Consider the following 16267-nt stretch of genomic DNA (forward strand, 5'->3'; position numbering starts at 1 on the left):
TAGAGCTTTACAGCCCTCTCTAAGCAGTTTACAGAGTCAGCATATTGCCCCCAACAATCTGGGTCTCCATTGTACTGGAAGATGGATGGAAGATGGAGGGATGGAAGACTGAATCAACCTTGAGTCAAAAATATTGGAGACCACATAATTGTTACGTGAAGGATTAGCTAAAACACCTTACATGCATTTCTTATGCTAGAGCTACAAATCCCTGGATCTCTGGCAACCTATACAATACCGGCATATTTGAAGGGCATTTATTAGAACAAAACTGCTTTAAACCTAATTTCATCTGTCCCTTATCAGGAGCAACTGCATTAAAATGATCATGATCCTAGTTATCCTAGTGATGAGAAGAAAAATGTATCATCTTCAAATTATAACAATGGGAATATGTTATAGTACAGAATCACCAGCGGAACATAGAAAAACATCTACTTTTCTCAGAATAAATACAGCCCTCTTTCAGGTATTTTTCGGTACATTTGCTTTCTTACTGGGAAGTTTGCCAAGTGCTCATTACTTGATTTACTGCAAGGGAATGAAGTGGGAAGTAAGGAAAAGAAAGATTTTTTTTAAAGCTCAGCAGCATATCAAATTTATTCTTATATGGTATACTTGTTCATGACCTCGAGTCTTTAAGCAATTCTGTCATATTTGAAAACTAGCTATACAGATGAAGTCTGTATCAGTGTTAATAGCTGTGAGGTCAATGCAACTGCTAAACAGTTTGTATTACTGTCAGGGTGGTCATAAAAACAACACCTGCTGGATGAGGCCTTGGCAGCTGGGTCAACAGGCACTGTGGGAATTTATCAATTTAGGGGGGCGGGGCACTTGCATCGCACTTTGACGGATGAATCAGGAAAGAACTGGCTGGTGGACCTAAAGTTGCTCAATTATGTATTACATACTTTATGACAGCAGCCGCACGGGTTTCTTCGCACACATCAGAAAACAGAAAGATATAAACAGATAGGTATTTTTGCCTTATAAAGGGAAGGCCACAGAGTAGTCGATGTAAGACGAATGGAACATGCAGGGGAGGAGAGATGGAAATGGACTGTTGCTCTGAAGTTATGTTTGGGCTTACATATTCAAGGAGATTTATTGTAAAAAAAAAATCTTCAGTGCATATAGTTAGGCAAGCATGCCAATCAGTTATCATTTTTAAAGCTAAAGTAGCCTGAAGAATTGCAAATGACTTCAAGGTTTACTTATATTTTTGTTGAAGGGGATGACATAATCCACCTGGATGGATTTCTTTTTTTAATTGCTCTTTGTGGATAGCTTTTGCATTAATTTAAGAATACATGATTAATAAGTAAAATAAAATATATTTTAATATATCTTAGTATTTTATTTATTAGTAAATCATACATTCATAAATTTGAAATGGGCTATAAGTCAAGTCAAATCATCTGATATCTGCAAGAGTCAAGTTTAAACTGTTTCTGAGAGATGGCTGTCTGGTCTTTACTTGAATACATTGAGGAAACCACTCATTTGGGTCACTGTTTCTATTATATTAATTTTATTGCTAGCATTTTTTTCTAGCATTAAATCAGAATCTGTATAACTATAACTTAAATGAATTTTGTGTCTTGCACTCTTAAATGATAGTGGACAACTCTGGACCTTCTTTGTGACATTCTTTCAAGCATTTGAAAAATGTTTTCATAATCTCCCCATCTTCTGTTTAGACTGCTCAAAACTAAGTACTCTGTTTTACCTCCATTTCTCTTAATAGAACCTAGCTCATTCTGAACAATCAGTACCAGTTTGTATGTATCCTTCATAAAATAGTGCCCAGGTCTGAGCATAATAGTTGAAATGGAGTCTGGCTAATGCAAAATAAAATGGAACAATTACACCTAATGATTTGAAAATCATATTCCCTTAGTGTAGTTTAAAATTGTGTTTGATTTTTCCTACCTGTATCATACTGTTGACTTCAGTTTGCAGACAACCTATGTTCCAAGTCACTTTATGGTTTGCTCTAGGAATTCTAATCACTCTTAAGAGTGATTGGTCTATAGTTAATGAAGATAGGGACATTTTTCTCTCCTTTAATCATTTAACATTTAATTAGTTCTCCAGCATTTCTTAGCCATAATATTTAAAAGTTCTGCCAGGACATTAGCTACTTCTGCTTACTAGAAAGAAATTCATTTGGTCCTAGAGATTTAAACTTTACTTTCTGTTCCAAAACCATATTTCTATCAATCTTCATCTTCAGTTCTGCTCCTTCATCTTTCCCATCCGTTTCCTGGAGCAATGCATGTTTTTTATTTTAAGACTGATTTAACACAGAAGTTGAATTGTTCTCTTTCCTTTGTTATCTTTACTGCTTTGCCTTCTTCACTGAACAGCTGGTATAATATTTTGTCTTTTTCTTTGAACATATCTTAAGAAGGTTTATTAACATCAGCTCATTCTGAGCTTTTGCTTTCTGACACCAACTCTAGAGTTTTAAGCGACTGTTTATGTTTTTCCTTTGGGAGGGCAATTTTTCCATTCCATGCATATTTCTTTTCTTGTTTTCAGATCTTTACTAAGATTTAAACAGCTATATTGGAGTCTTCGGCTAAAGCTAAAACTCAAATACTTTGGCCACCTAATGAGAAGGAAGGACTCACTGGAGAAGAGCCTAATGCTGGGAAAGATTGAGGGCAATAGAAGAAGGGGACGACAGAGAATGAGGTGGCTGGATGGAGTCACTGAAGCAGTAGGCGTGAGCTTAAATGGACTCCAGAAGATGGTAGAGGACAGGAAAGCCTGGAGGAACGTTGTCCATAGGGTCGCGATGGGTCGGACACGACTTCGCAACTAACAACAACAACATTGGAGTCTTCTGTTGCCTTCTTGCTTTTTTCTCTCATTGGAATTATTTAGCTGAATTGAGCAATTTCTCCCACTAACTTTCTCTGCTATAGAATCTTGCTTACATTGCTATGAATATATTAAGATTCACTTTTTCAAAAATCCAAGATACATGTTCTGTTTCAGTTTAAGACCATACCTTCAGCATTACATGGTTATTTCACCCAATATTTCTGCTAGTCTCAATAAGATCTTTCATATTAATAATCAGTATTAAGTCAAGGATAATTGATATTCTTCTGCCTTTCTTTAATCTTCTGTTGGCGAGACAAGCCAGGTATTTGTTGGAAAGACAATGCTTGGTAAATTTAGACAAATCTGAGTAATTATGTTTATTAGGACAACATAAAAAATAAATCCCATCCAAAAAGAGTAATTTTTAAATGATTTTGAAGCATTATAACATCCAGTTTGTGCTATCCCTGCAGAAATATTACTAAATGAAATGGACAAAATATAGTTAATAGCTAACCAAATATTATTTAAAAATTTTAAACAGGAAACGTGCCTTCTTAAGAGGAAAGGAATGAATGAGCAAATAAAGCTTTAAATAAAAGTAGGGAGAGAGGAAAAAAAAAGAAAAGGCAGGGTGTGGAATGCATGGTGTTTATGTTTTTTGGAATGCTGGAAATTATAGCAATTGAAAATGGATTCCCTACATCTTAGTTAGATGTAGCTTTCTTAAAATATTTCAAAAATCTGTCCACACATAAAAATAAAGCTGCTATATCCTTATACTAGGGCTTTCTTAATTTAAGAAACATCTCTTTATTTTAGATAGCCTAGCAATATTAATTTGCCTGCTATCTATAGAGGCTACATGCAGGTATGAACACTAAATAAGGGAAAATCTCTGCTATTACCTGAAATGTATGTTATTCTATTGCTTTAAATGTGTGGGCCATGTTTTTCAGATGGGCGTTGTTAGATACTGGGTTTGTTGCTTGATTGACGAGAAGAGGCGAGTGAGTTCAGCAAGAAACATTCTTTATTTGGTTGTAGGAACTGAACTGAGAAACAGGTCTGCGAATGCAGCAATTTATACCCTGGCCCTAGGTGGCGGCCAATAGGTTTAAAGCAACCTATTGCTGCCCTAGAAGCAGCCAATGGTGGCGCTGGAGACGGGTTGTCTGAGGAGCTGGGAGCCGTTAGCCAGCTTCCCTGCTTAAGCAACCTTCCAGCAATTAACCCCACATGATATACTTGAGTAAGACTAAGCCCAATATATTACAGGCATACCGGCTAAGAATTTGGGGAGTTATACTTCAACACATTTGGAAAATTCCAGCTGGGAAAGGCTGCTTTGGGATAACAAATGATTCTTTTGCCATTGTGCCATTCATTCCTCAAATTAACTGGGAAAGCCTGGAACTCTCAAATGCTTCTTCAAATTTACCATATATAAACTTGCAAAGAAGCTAACAATTTTAGGTGCCAAAATATACCCCCCAAATTGGGTTCGGCTTATCCGCAGGTAGTCTTCTACCTGAGTATACTATATATGGAATTTCTGATAAGAATTTTTAAAAAATGATCCAATGAATATTCCTTTGGAAGCCATTTTTAAAAAATCAATTCTGTTTTCATTCAACTAGAAAAATATTACCACCAGTAATTAAACCATCACTGATATTATCGATGAATACCATGACTATTAATATATTCCCCCACAAACATCATATTACTCCAACGCTTTATTATACCAAATGCCCTAAGACAATGCAATACTATCGTAGAAAAAAAATATTAACTAATCAGAATGTTTATTGTACTAATTTTTCCTTGGTTTGAGAAATCAATACTTGGTATATTTCTATGGAAAATGGTTTAATTCAGTGTAATAATTCCTTTCCATACCTCATTTTGATGTTTTGCATAGAGAAAGGTTCACTTTTACATGCATTGCCCTTGAAATCCTACCATTGCCATTAAACAAGAGATCCATCATTCAACCTTTTACCCTCAACAACTGGCATGAGATTCTGCTGCAAACATGCAATTCATGCAAACTGTCAAGCTTGCATATTCATGAGAAAACAGAACTTGGGAGACATGGTGGAAAAAGGCGACTGCTCTAACTATATATTATTATTCTTTTTTTGGTATACTTTTAACTGAGACTCATCACTTTAAAGTTGCATTGAGAATGTTAGTAAGGCTTTAAGTGTAATTTTATGCTCATGTAAACATATAAGAAATGGTAACCCTATAAAACGTCTTTTCTTCATCATTTTCATTTAATATATATTTCAAAGTATTTGTTGCCCTTATGTTACTGCATTGTTCCCCCTGATCTTATTCCACACAGATGTGCCACACATTAAGTAGTGAACAGAGAGTTTTGCTTTGAGAGGTCTGGCCTTTAAGAAATGCCAATTTCAGGCCACTCTAAATGGTGGGGTAACAAGAGCACAAATCCAGGGTCAAATAAACAACCTCTCTGTAATCAGAAACTAATAGTGGATTAAAGGTGTAAAATTCACCTAAATCCACACACCAACAGACTAAACAATCTCAGTGAAGTGGAGTAGTATTTGTTTTATAAAAATACTTTCACTAGAAATCTTTAATAAACAAAACAAATAGAAGAGCATGATTGACAGAAACATCTGCTTCTTAATTAATAACATGTCATTTCAATGACAGACCCATGACAAATCATTATAACTTTTTCTGTGACATGCAATGTTATTTAATTTATAGTTTAAAAGCTTTTTATTTCTCCCCTACCACAAGCAAATGCTCCAGGATCACCTTCCCTATACCGCTGTCAGTTCTTGCGGACCTTGCAGTATATATTTCTATAACTTTATTTTCAATCATTCATACTAGATCCTACCCTATTTTATTAAAAAGAGAAACTTTTCATGAATATTTTCATAAAAAACTTAAAACACATATTTTTTAAAAAAATATATGGAGAAGCATCTATACAAAAATGCACACATACAAATAAATATGTGCATGGTGTAGCATTCCACTGATTTTATTTATTTTTATCCCACCTTTATCATTTTATAAATATCTCAAGGTACCAAATATACCTAATGCTCCTTCCTCCTAATTTCCCCACAACAACTCTGTGAGATGGATTGGGCTGAAAGAGAGTGACTAACCCTTGGTGGAGCAGTGAGCTAGTAAGTAACACCAGCTGCCTGCAATTAGTGCAGGTTCGCATCCCACCAGGCTCAAGGTTGACTCAGCCTTCCATCCTTCCGAGGTAGGTAAAATGAGGACCCAGATTGTTGGGGGCAATTAAGCTGACTTTGTAATAATGCCGCTTGGGGTGTGTGTGAAAGCCCTAATAAGCAGGCATATACATAGAATGAAGGCTACTGCTAAGCTTGTAACCCGCCCTGAGTCTTCGGAGAAGGGCGGGATATAAATGGAATTTTTTTAAAAAAAGTTCACCCAGTTGGCTTTCATGCCTTGTGCAGGACTAGAACTCACAGCTTCCTGGTTTCTAGCCTGATGCCTTAACCACTGGATCAAACTGGCTCTCAGTTTTATTATTTATTTGTTAGATTTATGTCTCATCATATTCATTTCTTACCTTTTGGGATCAATGATTTTATAGAGTTTTCCATTGAGAGACTGTGTCATGCTTTTACTGCTTGCTAAGATGTAAACCTCACCTGTCAATTAAGCACGTTAAATAAATAAATAAATATTGGCATTCACCAAAAAAATACCAAGCAACATATGCATTATGATGAAAAGTATAATGTTATGGATATTATTATATGGAAGAAATTATATAAATTGACCATTGCATCAATTTATATCCTCATTTTTAAAACTGCGAATAGAAGCTGAGATAAAATAACTTGATGAAGTTAAGACTAGAAAATGAGTCTAAGGCAGAGGCATCTGTAGGGAAAAAAGAGTGAAGATAACAAAAATGATGAAGTGAGCATTGTATAGTTGTGATGCAAACTGAGGCCTTTTTCTTTATGTATTGTGATGTCAAAAGACTATGTGGAGAAGTGCTGACATGAAACTCATTTAGTCATTTTGACAAAATGGTGGAATTCTGCAGTTCTTTAGTCAAATTTGTTCTTGAGTTTCTGAAATATTGTGAGGCATGCTTTTGATTGCATTTTTCCTAAAATATTTGGTAACCTGAATTATCAAGTACGCTTCATATTTCTTTACCATTTCTTCACAGATTATTTAATAATGTAAACTGGGAATTTAGTGGTTGGAGAGCCAAATTTATTCATAAGATTTTTTTAGAAATAGAAAAAAAACAAATGTTAAGTAGATATATTGTAACATACTTAGCGGATTCTATACTGAATAGATCTGGAAAAAATGGTTCAATCTGGATTCCTGCACTGAGCAGGGAGTTGTAATTAATGGAATAGTTCTTTCCAATTCTATTGTTTTATATGCTTCTCATCTAAAGGTAAAAGTAAAGGTTTCCTCTTTCAGTCGTGTCTGACTCTAAGGCGCAGTGCTCATCTCTGTTTCTTAGCTGAGGTAGCCAGTGTTGTCTGAAGACATTTCCATGGTCACGTGGCCAGCATGACTGTATGCTGAGGTACACAAAAAGCTGTTACCTTCCCACCAATGGTGCCTATTTATCCACCCACATTTGCATGCTTTTGAACTGCTAGGTGGGCAAGCACTGGGCCAAGTAAAGGGAGCTCACCCCTACGTGTGATGCTTGGGTCTTGAACCTGGGCTGTCAGCTTTGCAGCAGACAAGCTCGGTGTCTTTAACTGCTGAACCATTGTGCACATGCTTCTCATTCAGACTATTCCAAATTACTGTTTATAATATTCCCCAGAAATATTGCTCATAGATAATACAACCTATGTCTATTGGAACTGTTACAAATATGCTTCTTTCACATTTTTATACCTCCATTGCCTTTATAATTTCTGAGCACAGTTTAAAGTATTTATCTATAGTAGTTTTTCCAACCTGATGTTCTCCAGATATTTTGGCTTTAACTCCCATAACTCTTGTTGATGATATTCTTGTAATTTAATATACCTGGAAAGTATTCTACATACTGAATAATCATAATTCAGCCCTCACATTTTAGAGGCTCTGAGGAAAACAATGGTGAATTAAAATAGAATTATCCTACTCTCTGAAGTAGAACAATTAGAAGAGAAAGGGTATTCTTCAAATATAGCCCTATTTATGGGCAAATCTATACAAAGGTTTGCTGTTAAATTTTCTGCTGTCAGATGACCTTATTATTTGCAAAAGTATTTGAGGTTTTATAATTGGCTATATCAGCTACCTACTATTTTATTATATTGTTTTAATATTATGAATGATTTGGCTCTTCTTCACTGAATTTGTCCAAATGGAAGCTGGTTATTAATATGTACCTCATACAATGAACCAAATGGCTCTTCCTGGAATTATGTTTCAGTTTATTTTATAAAAATATATTAAATAATCGTAAGATAGTTCTTGGCTAAATGCCAATTAATATACTGTAAACAATAAGAAGTTGCTTTTTGTCTTACCCGATTCATCTTCACCAAATCCTAAAATGTGTCCAGCAAAGAAACCCTGACATGAAACACTGTTGCCCAGACATAATGGTTTTTCTTGCCACTTTCTTGTAATAGGACTCTGTTGTAGTGTTAAAAAATTTCTAAAAACAGATAATAAAAAAGAGAAGGGTTACACACTGCTTCCATTAACTTTACTGAGGTCAAAGTAGAAATTAAATATTAAATAATATCTGAATTGGAGTCCTGATTTCTACAGATTCTTTGGCATTAAAGCTCTCAGGTTGGGTTTTCTAGTTGTAATCCCTACACATCTGGAAGGCACCAAATTTGAGAAGGTTACATTTAAAGTCTGAGCTGCAAAGCTTATGATTCAATTTTCATTTTGGTAGATACTTAAAAGAGATTTTGAAATTTCTACCTCCAGTTACAACCGACGAGCTTATAATAGATTGATGTCATACAACTAGAGTTGGTCAAAGATTTGTTCTTAATGCATGGTAACAGAACTAACAGCACAATTGCATATATGTTTCTTTTAAAGCAAGTCCCATTATGTCAATAGAATTGACAGGACTAACATAAGCATAAATATTCCATAGGAGATTCAATAGCACATTTAGAGATTCTCAACTAACCCTGAGAAAAGTTAGGCAGGATAGATATGGTTAGTATTCTCAACTAACCCTGAGAAAAGTTAGGCAGGATAGATATGGTTAGTATTTGGTTCAGACACAATAAGGAAATCTCAGGGCTCTAAGATAGAAAAACAAAGAATTAATGGAAAAGAAACATTGCTGAGAAAATCGCGGTGTGTCATCTAATCACCTGAAGAAGAGCTTGATTCAAGGGAATCAGTGCCTTTTAAGCATGAACAGGACTGTGTGTGTTGAAGTAATTCAAATACAAGGGCAATTCGGAAATAAATCTCCGTTTGGTTATCAATGACAGACACTCACAGATACAGAACTTTTATTATACACATTAGAAAACTACATTACATTACTTTTAGACAAAGTCATCATTCCAATTGAGGCACTTGTCATTACGTCTTACAAGGTTTGAAATTCCTTAGTACAAGTTGCTCGGTGCCAAATCTGAGCTATGGGGGGGGGGATCAAAAACATCCCAACGAAACTGCTTCAAAAGTTCTTGGGTGTATCTAGCAGTGTGCGGGTGAGCATTATCGTGGACCAACACTACACCAGAAGTGGTGCCATAGAAAATCCTGTCAAATGTGAAGATGCCAAAGGAGTACTGCTAATGAAGTTCATGGAGCATGGCTCAACCATCAATTCAGAAGTCTATCGTGAAACGTTATGAAAACTCAGATGAGCCACCTATAACAAGTGTCGGGGCATGCTGACTTCCGGTGTGGTGTTGGTTCACAATAATGCTCACCTGTACACTGCTAGACGCACCCAAGAACTTTTGAAGCTGTTCCATTGGAATATTTTTAATCATCCCCCCACCATAGCCCAGATTTGGCACCGAGCTACTACTAAGGAATTTCAAACTTTGTAAGATGTTATGACAAGTGCCTCAATTGGAATGGCGATTATGTCAAAAAGTAATGTAATGTTGTAGTTTTCTAATGTAATAATAAAACTTCTGTATCTGCAAGTGCCTGTCATTGATAATCAAACAGAAGTTTATTTACGAAATACCCTCGTACAACCATTATAATTTTAACATGGGACCTTTAATGTCATTTAGAACACTGATATGTTTGCACAATACATAAAAGTATTTCTGAGAACTCACTACTTGTTTGCATTAAGGGTGTGTCATACTCTAGACCTATATTCAACTGCCAGTCTGTACTGCACATTCAATGTTTGTATATATGCCCTAGTAGAATATAAATGTCAGTGTTGTAGTAAAATGGGGAGATATATCTTCTCTGTAAAGGTATCCTAGAAGCTGTCAATTTTTGTCATTTTTGGGAATGTGTGTGAAAATTAAAACATTTCTGGTAGTCTGAATGAGGATGGGTTGCTTACCTACTTTTCTCCTTTTCCCCCCATGTTTCATTCCCTCATGTGGCCACAGACGGAAAAAATATGTTTTGAGAGGAAATTTCTAGAACAGCTTTATTTTTTCAGTCTAGTTTGATGTATTGTGACAGTACCAGCAAGAAACTAATCTTTTTTCAGTAATACTGCTGATTGATGTCAATGTAAATATCTTAAGGAGCATTGGGACTAAAACTAACATAACTAAGCCCACAGTTTACTGGATGATGGTGTTTTCATGATATTCTTATCTAGATCATACAATCTAGGTGTCAAGAATTGAGTTCTGTTTGAGTCCTGTCACAATACATTAATACAATACATTGTTATATGCTCCAAATACTTAGCCTCTACCAGTATGGGAACACCTGCATTGTATAGAAGCTAAACTTTTGAGGAACACCTTTAAATGCAATTTCATGTAGAGCTCATTATAATGGCTCTGTCTAAATGCAAAGCAATGTTGTAGTTTTTCCTAGATAACTGGCAATTGTTTTTATTGGTAAAAAGTAATCCTACACAATAATTCTGCTCTCTGCATTGGAAGAACTCAGACCAGAATTAATCACAAGCTCCAAAACTGATCTTCAAGATCAAAGATGAAGATTTCCCAGTCCATGATTTCCTCCAATTTATTTAAATTAATTATAGCTATTTATTTTATTAATCTCCAACTGCCTTCAGACACATGTTCAGTTTTTCTACTACCTCCCTGTGACTGATAGACCAAAATGTAAGGTAAACCTGTATGCCATCCATATACTAATAACATTTTAGATCAATTTTTTTTAATCCCATTTATATCCCGCCCTTCTCCGAAGAGTCAGGGCGGCTTACAATCTAAGAAGCACAAATCAATGTGCTTAGCAGTAGCCTTCATTCTATGTATATGCCTGCTTATTAGGGATTTCGCCCCCCCAAGCAGCATTTTACAAAGTCAGCTTATTGCCCCCAACAATCTGGGTCCTCATTTTACCTACCTCGGAAGGATGGAAGGCTGAGTCAACCTTGAGCCTGGTGGGACTCGAACCTGCACTAATTGCAGGCAGCTGGTGTTACTTAAGGAGGCATTAGCCCACTGCTCCACCAAGGCTCTTAAATTGAGTCTACCTCATGGTTTCAAATAAAGGCTGAACATGGGGAGCAAATGCAATTCTAAAACCAATGGAGTAAAAGTCCCTCAGCGGCCTCATCTTAGTTCATCTTTCCATTAAGGGCTGGAAGCATTATAATACTGTAATATTGGATTTCTGAAATCAACCTGGCAACACATACTACTAGCAAACCATCATCACCATATAATGCACTTTTATTTTTAATTAGAAATAACACATTGCTTTTTCTATGAGAATTGTAAGTAATTTACCCATTGCGGTCTGCAAATATGTAACTTCCATGAAGTCTTTCAGATTGGCAGCCTCTGTATATAAATCCACCAATCAGTGGTCCAGAACTGAATGGCTTAAATTCTAAAAGTGAAGGTTCGCTTTCTGGAAAAAAACTACTATAGTGTTAGATTAAATTAAAGTTGGTAAAAACATGTGATAAGAATTGGGAAATACAACAATTAAAATAAAATAGAAATTTATTTTTATCTGACATTATTTCAGAATTAGGTTTATTCTGAACATAAGTACCATAGGGAAAAAAGTTTAGCATTTTTGGTATCAGAGGGAATCATCTATTTATTTTGCCTATGTTAGAACATGCTAATTGCACACAATTGTTCTAAATTCCATTCACATCTTTTTTAAAGATACGAGAATAATCTCCAAAGTAGAAAAATAAAATATGAAGAACTGGAATACACTTGTGCTCTCAGAAGTAAATAAATAGTCAAGAATGGTACTATTGCTTATAGTTTTAACTGAGGAAAAAAAGAAACAACAGTGGGTGCCAAATTTTGATATTGAAAGATTAATGACAAATGATCATTTATCTAATATGGTCCTTTCACTTAGGAAGGCTATAGCTATCGCTGATTTTCATCATTGTCCTGAAAACATACCCCATGTTGACCTGCAAAAGTTTGGGGTTTTTTTGCTTTATATTATATTATATGAAATTTTTATATAACCCTGAATTGTTCACAAAGGTTTACAATTCAGCTGCTCATGAATATTGATTGACTATGGTTGAATAATGAGGTTTGGGGTTTTCTTATAGAAAAAGGATGATATATAGAAGGAAGAGAAATAACTAAACAGTGGATTCTGGGATTTCATTTAAAATAGATACGTTGTGGTTTCTGATATCCCTTAATGAACTTTTGCTGATCAGAATAACGAGATTTTAAGACCTGTTTATAAATAAAGAGATGAGATATGCGATGAAGAGATACTTTGTTTTTTTTAATAGAAGTTGATCAGTTGTTAGAAAAAAATACATTTGGTGTGACCAGGGAGCAAGTTACTTTTTTTTCCTCTTTTTTCTTTTCTTTGCTGCACTTACATTTTTTTCTTCCTTCACTTTATTTTATTTAGCATTTTATATGGCAATTATTTATATCCTGTCTTTATTATTTTATAAATAAATTTTACAAAGTACACTTTTTCTTTTTGTTCTTTTTTTTAAGTTTCTATTAGTTTTTATTTATATATAATTATATAAATTATAATTAACACAATTATAATATAGACAAATATCCATCATAAGGGGAAAAAGATGCCTACTGTACTCCTAACACATGAGCAGTACCTTGTTGGGCATACTATTGCTATATTCAATTTTCTATCCATTCTTTGATGGGAATATTAACACTGAATGCTCCATGATCCAGAACTTACCATAATCTTTTCCTTTTATTATCTGAATGATCCTTGCTGATGATCTGTTCTTCTCATTTGAGTCTGAACAAAGTATTGTTACATTAATATTTACATCTGTTGGATGGCGATCCATTGCACACCTGTTCAAGGACATTGTTTTGTGATGACATGAACTAATTCATTTGTTTGCTGTATATGACTTTTATTTCTATATCACCAATCTATTTTTAATCACTGATGTTAAAGTGTACATTATTAAATGGAGCATTAAATAATAAAGATATGCAAACTGAGAAATAGGATAATTCAGATTAGATAATATAAATTCATGACAATTCAGTTTAAATGAGAGCAAACTGTTTTCTGTTCTCACATTACTGATATTCTCTTGCCAGTGGGGAAAAAAAATCAGTAATATGTTTGAGTGCCTGGCTTCCAGGAATACAAAAAGCAAAAGAATTACTAGAACACAAAAAAACGTACATCCCAGTGAGCACCAATCCAGTACAAAAATTAGACAACTAGATCAAGAGAAATTTCAGTGACTTCACCAAGAAAGGTCAAATCACCAAAGCAGACCAATGGTGGATGAAATGGAATAAACCCAATTTCCCATGATTCTATGGATGCTCCAAAACACACAAGCCAAACATACCTCTCAGTCCAATTGTATCATTACCAGTGACCCCAACCTACAACATCTCTAAAGAACTGACAAAAAAGCTTGGACACTTCACAGGGAAAAGCAAATACTCCATCAACTCACCACTATAGTGCCTCCAAAGAATCAAAGACGTGATAACAAATGAAGATAAAATCATGGTCTCATTTGAAGTCACAGCACTTGTTGTATTCTTAGACTCAGAAATAGCCAAAGAATCTATGATAGCTCACCCAATCTAATCAAATACACCAAGATTAAAATGTTCATAATCTTTGATCTTACCAACCTTTCTATATCTACATACTTTCAGTTTGATGAACAAATATATCAACAAATCAAAGAAACACCCATGGGCTCACCACTTTCAGGACTCATAGCAGAGACTGTAATGGAACACCTGGAATTGATAGCACTTCCATACATACAACCCAAAGTATGGACCCAGTACATAGATGACACCTTTGATATAATAACTAGGGAACACATACCAAACCATCAAAAACATCTTCAAAGGAATAAAACTCACTGGGAAGAAGAAAACAACAATATGTTTCCCTTCCTGGATATTCTCAACGTGAGAATAGAATTAGAAACACAAATCTATCATAAAACTACTCACACCTCACACCTTGGGTTGTTGCTCTGATGCTCCATTACTAAAGCAAGAGCAAAGCCTCCTACAAGAGAAGCTATGTAAGAACATTATTTATACAAGCACAAAACTCACTGTAGTAACCCTGAATGTCAGAAAAAGGAAACAGATCATCTATACAATATCTTCCAATAAGATGGATAGCCATGCAACTTAATCAAAAATTGCATGACCATACAACCCAACACAAGCTGTGAAAAGGACAACATTGCCATAGATCAAACACATCTCAGAAACCACCAACAGACTATTACAACCACATTGCCATAGATCAAACACATCTCAGAAACCACCAACAGACTATTACAACCACACGGCATCACTGTAGCACACAAACTAACTAAAAATTTCCAAAATACCCTAAGTAAACCAAAAGACCCAGCAGCCCCCAAAGGAAAAAAACCAGGAGCCATCTACAACATACAGTGTAAGGACTGCAACAACCACTGTAGGACACACAGGCAGAAGTCTAGCAGAGTGCATCCATGAACACCAATTAAAAGTCAAAAGACATGAAGAAAACTCCTTAATTTCACAACACATGAACAAATTTAATCATAGTTTCAACTGGGAAACTGTGAGCATGCTAGACCAGGCCAAATGCAAAAATGGTAGAGAATTCCTGGAAGCCAGGTACTCAGTCAAATCAGACATTAACAGGCACGTAAACATAAACAACATCTATATACTATTCAAAACAGACAATAAAAAAACCAAAAAGGAAATAAAAAGACGAAAACATCTCTTTACCAGCAATCAACACCCACATGAGCAGAGAATTAACACCAAGGTTAACATTAACATTAATCAAGAAGCAAACAATACCCCAGTCAAGGAACCGCCAAACAACTACAGTAAACAACATCCCAATCAAGGAATCATCGAGACCACTTCCACCAACACAAACAGGGTAAACCACTAAAATATAAAATGAGAGCAAATTCCACTGCCTCTGAGCACTGCTGATGTTACGTAGTTTGGTAGTGAAACACCTGCAAGAAACCAACCAAGCTCAGAAAGCAACAAGGACACCACAAACGGATCATTCTAATTCTACACATTTATAAGTCTCTTTTCTCAAGATTCCAAATTATAACAAAACATTTTTCATGAAGGAAGAGCTACTTTATATCTATTTAGCTTCTTTTTCCCCCATATTATTTTCCATATTGTTTTCAGTTTTGCAAACTGTGTTAGTATCCTTTTCCATTCTTCAAAAAAAAAAAAGTATTTTACGAACCTGCCTGGATTATGGAGTCCATGGGCAAAAATTTCAGGAGGCTGATTAGTACTGTTAAAATGTGGGTTAGACTGTGGTATGGAATAAGGCACATGGCAGAAATCAGTGTCTACATCCAAGCGCAGTACAGAACCTGTAAAATCACTGAGAAAGTTAGAGATAAAATCATTAATTTTTACAAGGCAATAGAATTTTGACTTCTACTTTCTGTTCTGATCAGTAGTCATTTGTTAGAAAATCTTTTAGACGAGACATGACATCTGTAGGGTTGGGGCAAGGGAAGTCAAAGGGATGCAAACAGCATTGTGCCTTTTTCTATGTACACTGAGATATTACATGCAGCCTAAAATGGATCGGTCCTGCATTTTCTCAGAATAACAAAAGCCAGTTATGTTTTTAAGAATGGAATATTCAAAAAAATTAGAATCAAAGTAGTATACCATTTTTTATTTTTTTAATTACATTTCAGTTTTGCTAGTCATTTAAATAATATATAGCTCGATCCACTGTATCCTTCTCGGCTTCATGTCAAATTTGTTTGATGTCAAACACATTTAAAATACTATCT

General features: G+C 35.1%; 1 protein-coding gene across 1 annotated transcript in view; it reads right to left on the reverse strand.

Annotated features, from left to right (window-relative positions):
• Positions 1-16267, reverse strand: part of HHIP (hedgehog interacting protein) — a gene marked incomplete at its 3' end in the record, with an annotated part of 90407 nt that overhangs the window by 2078 nt on the left and 72062 nt on the right. The window contains exons 7-11 of the mRNA XM_081333261.1: positions 15700-15843; positions 13162-13283; positions 11742-11865; positions 8373-8503; positions 6437-6518 (exon numbers count right to left, since the gene is read on the reverse strand). Coding sequence (XP_081189387.1) covers positions 6437-6518; positions 8373-8503; positions 11742-11865; positions 13162-13283; positions 15700-15843 — 603 coding nt within the window. The remainder of the gene's footprint in view (positions 1-6436; positions 6519-8372; positions 8504-11741; positions 11866-13161; positions 13284-15699; positions 15844-16267) is intronic.

The sequence above is a fragment of the Vipera berus genome (assembly GCF_964194415.1).
Source record: "Vipera berus genome assembly, chromosome: 7".
In the NCBI taxonomy this organism is placed as follows: Eukaryota; Metazoa; Chordata; class Lepidosauria; order Squamata; family Viperidae; genus Vipera; species Vipera berus.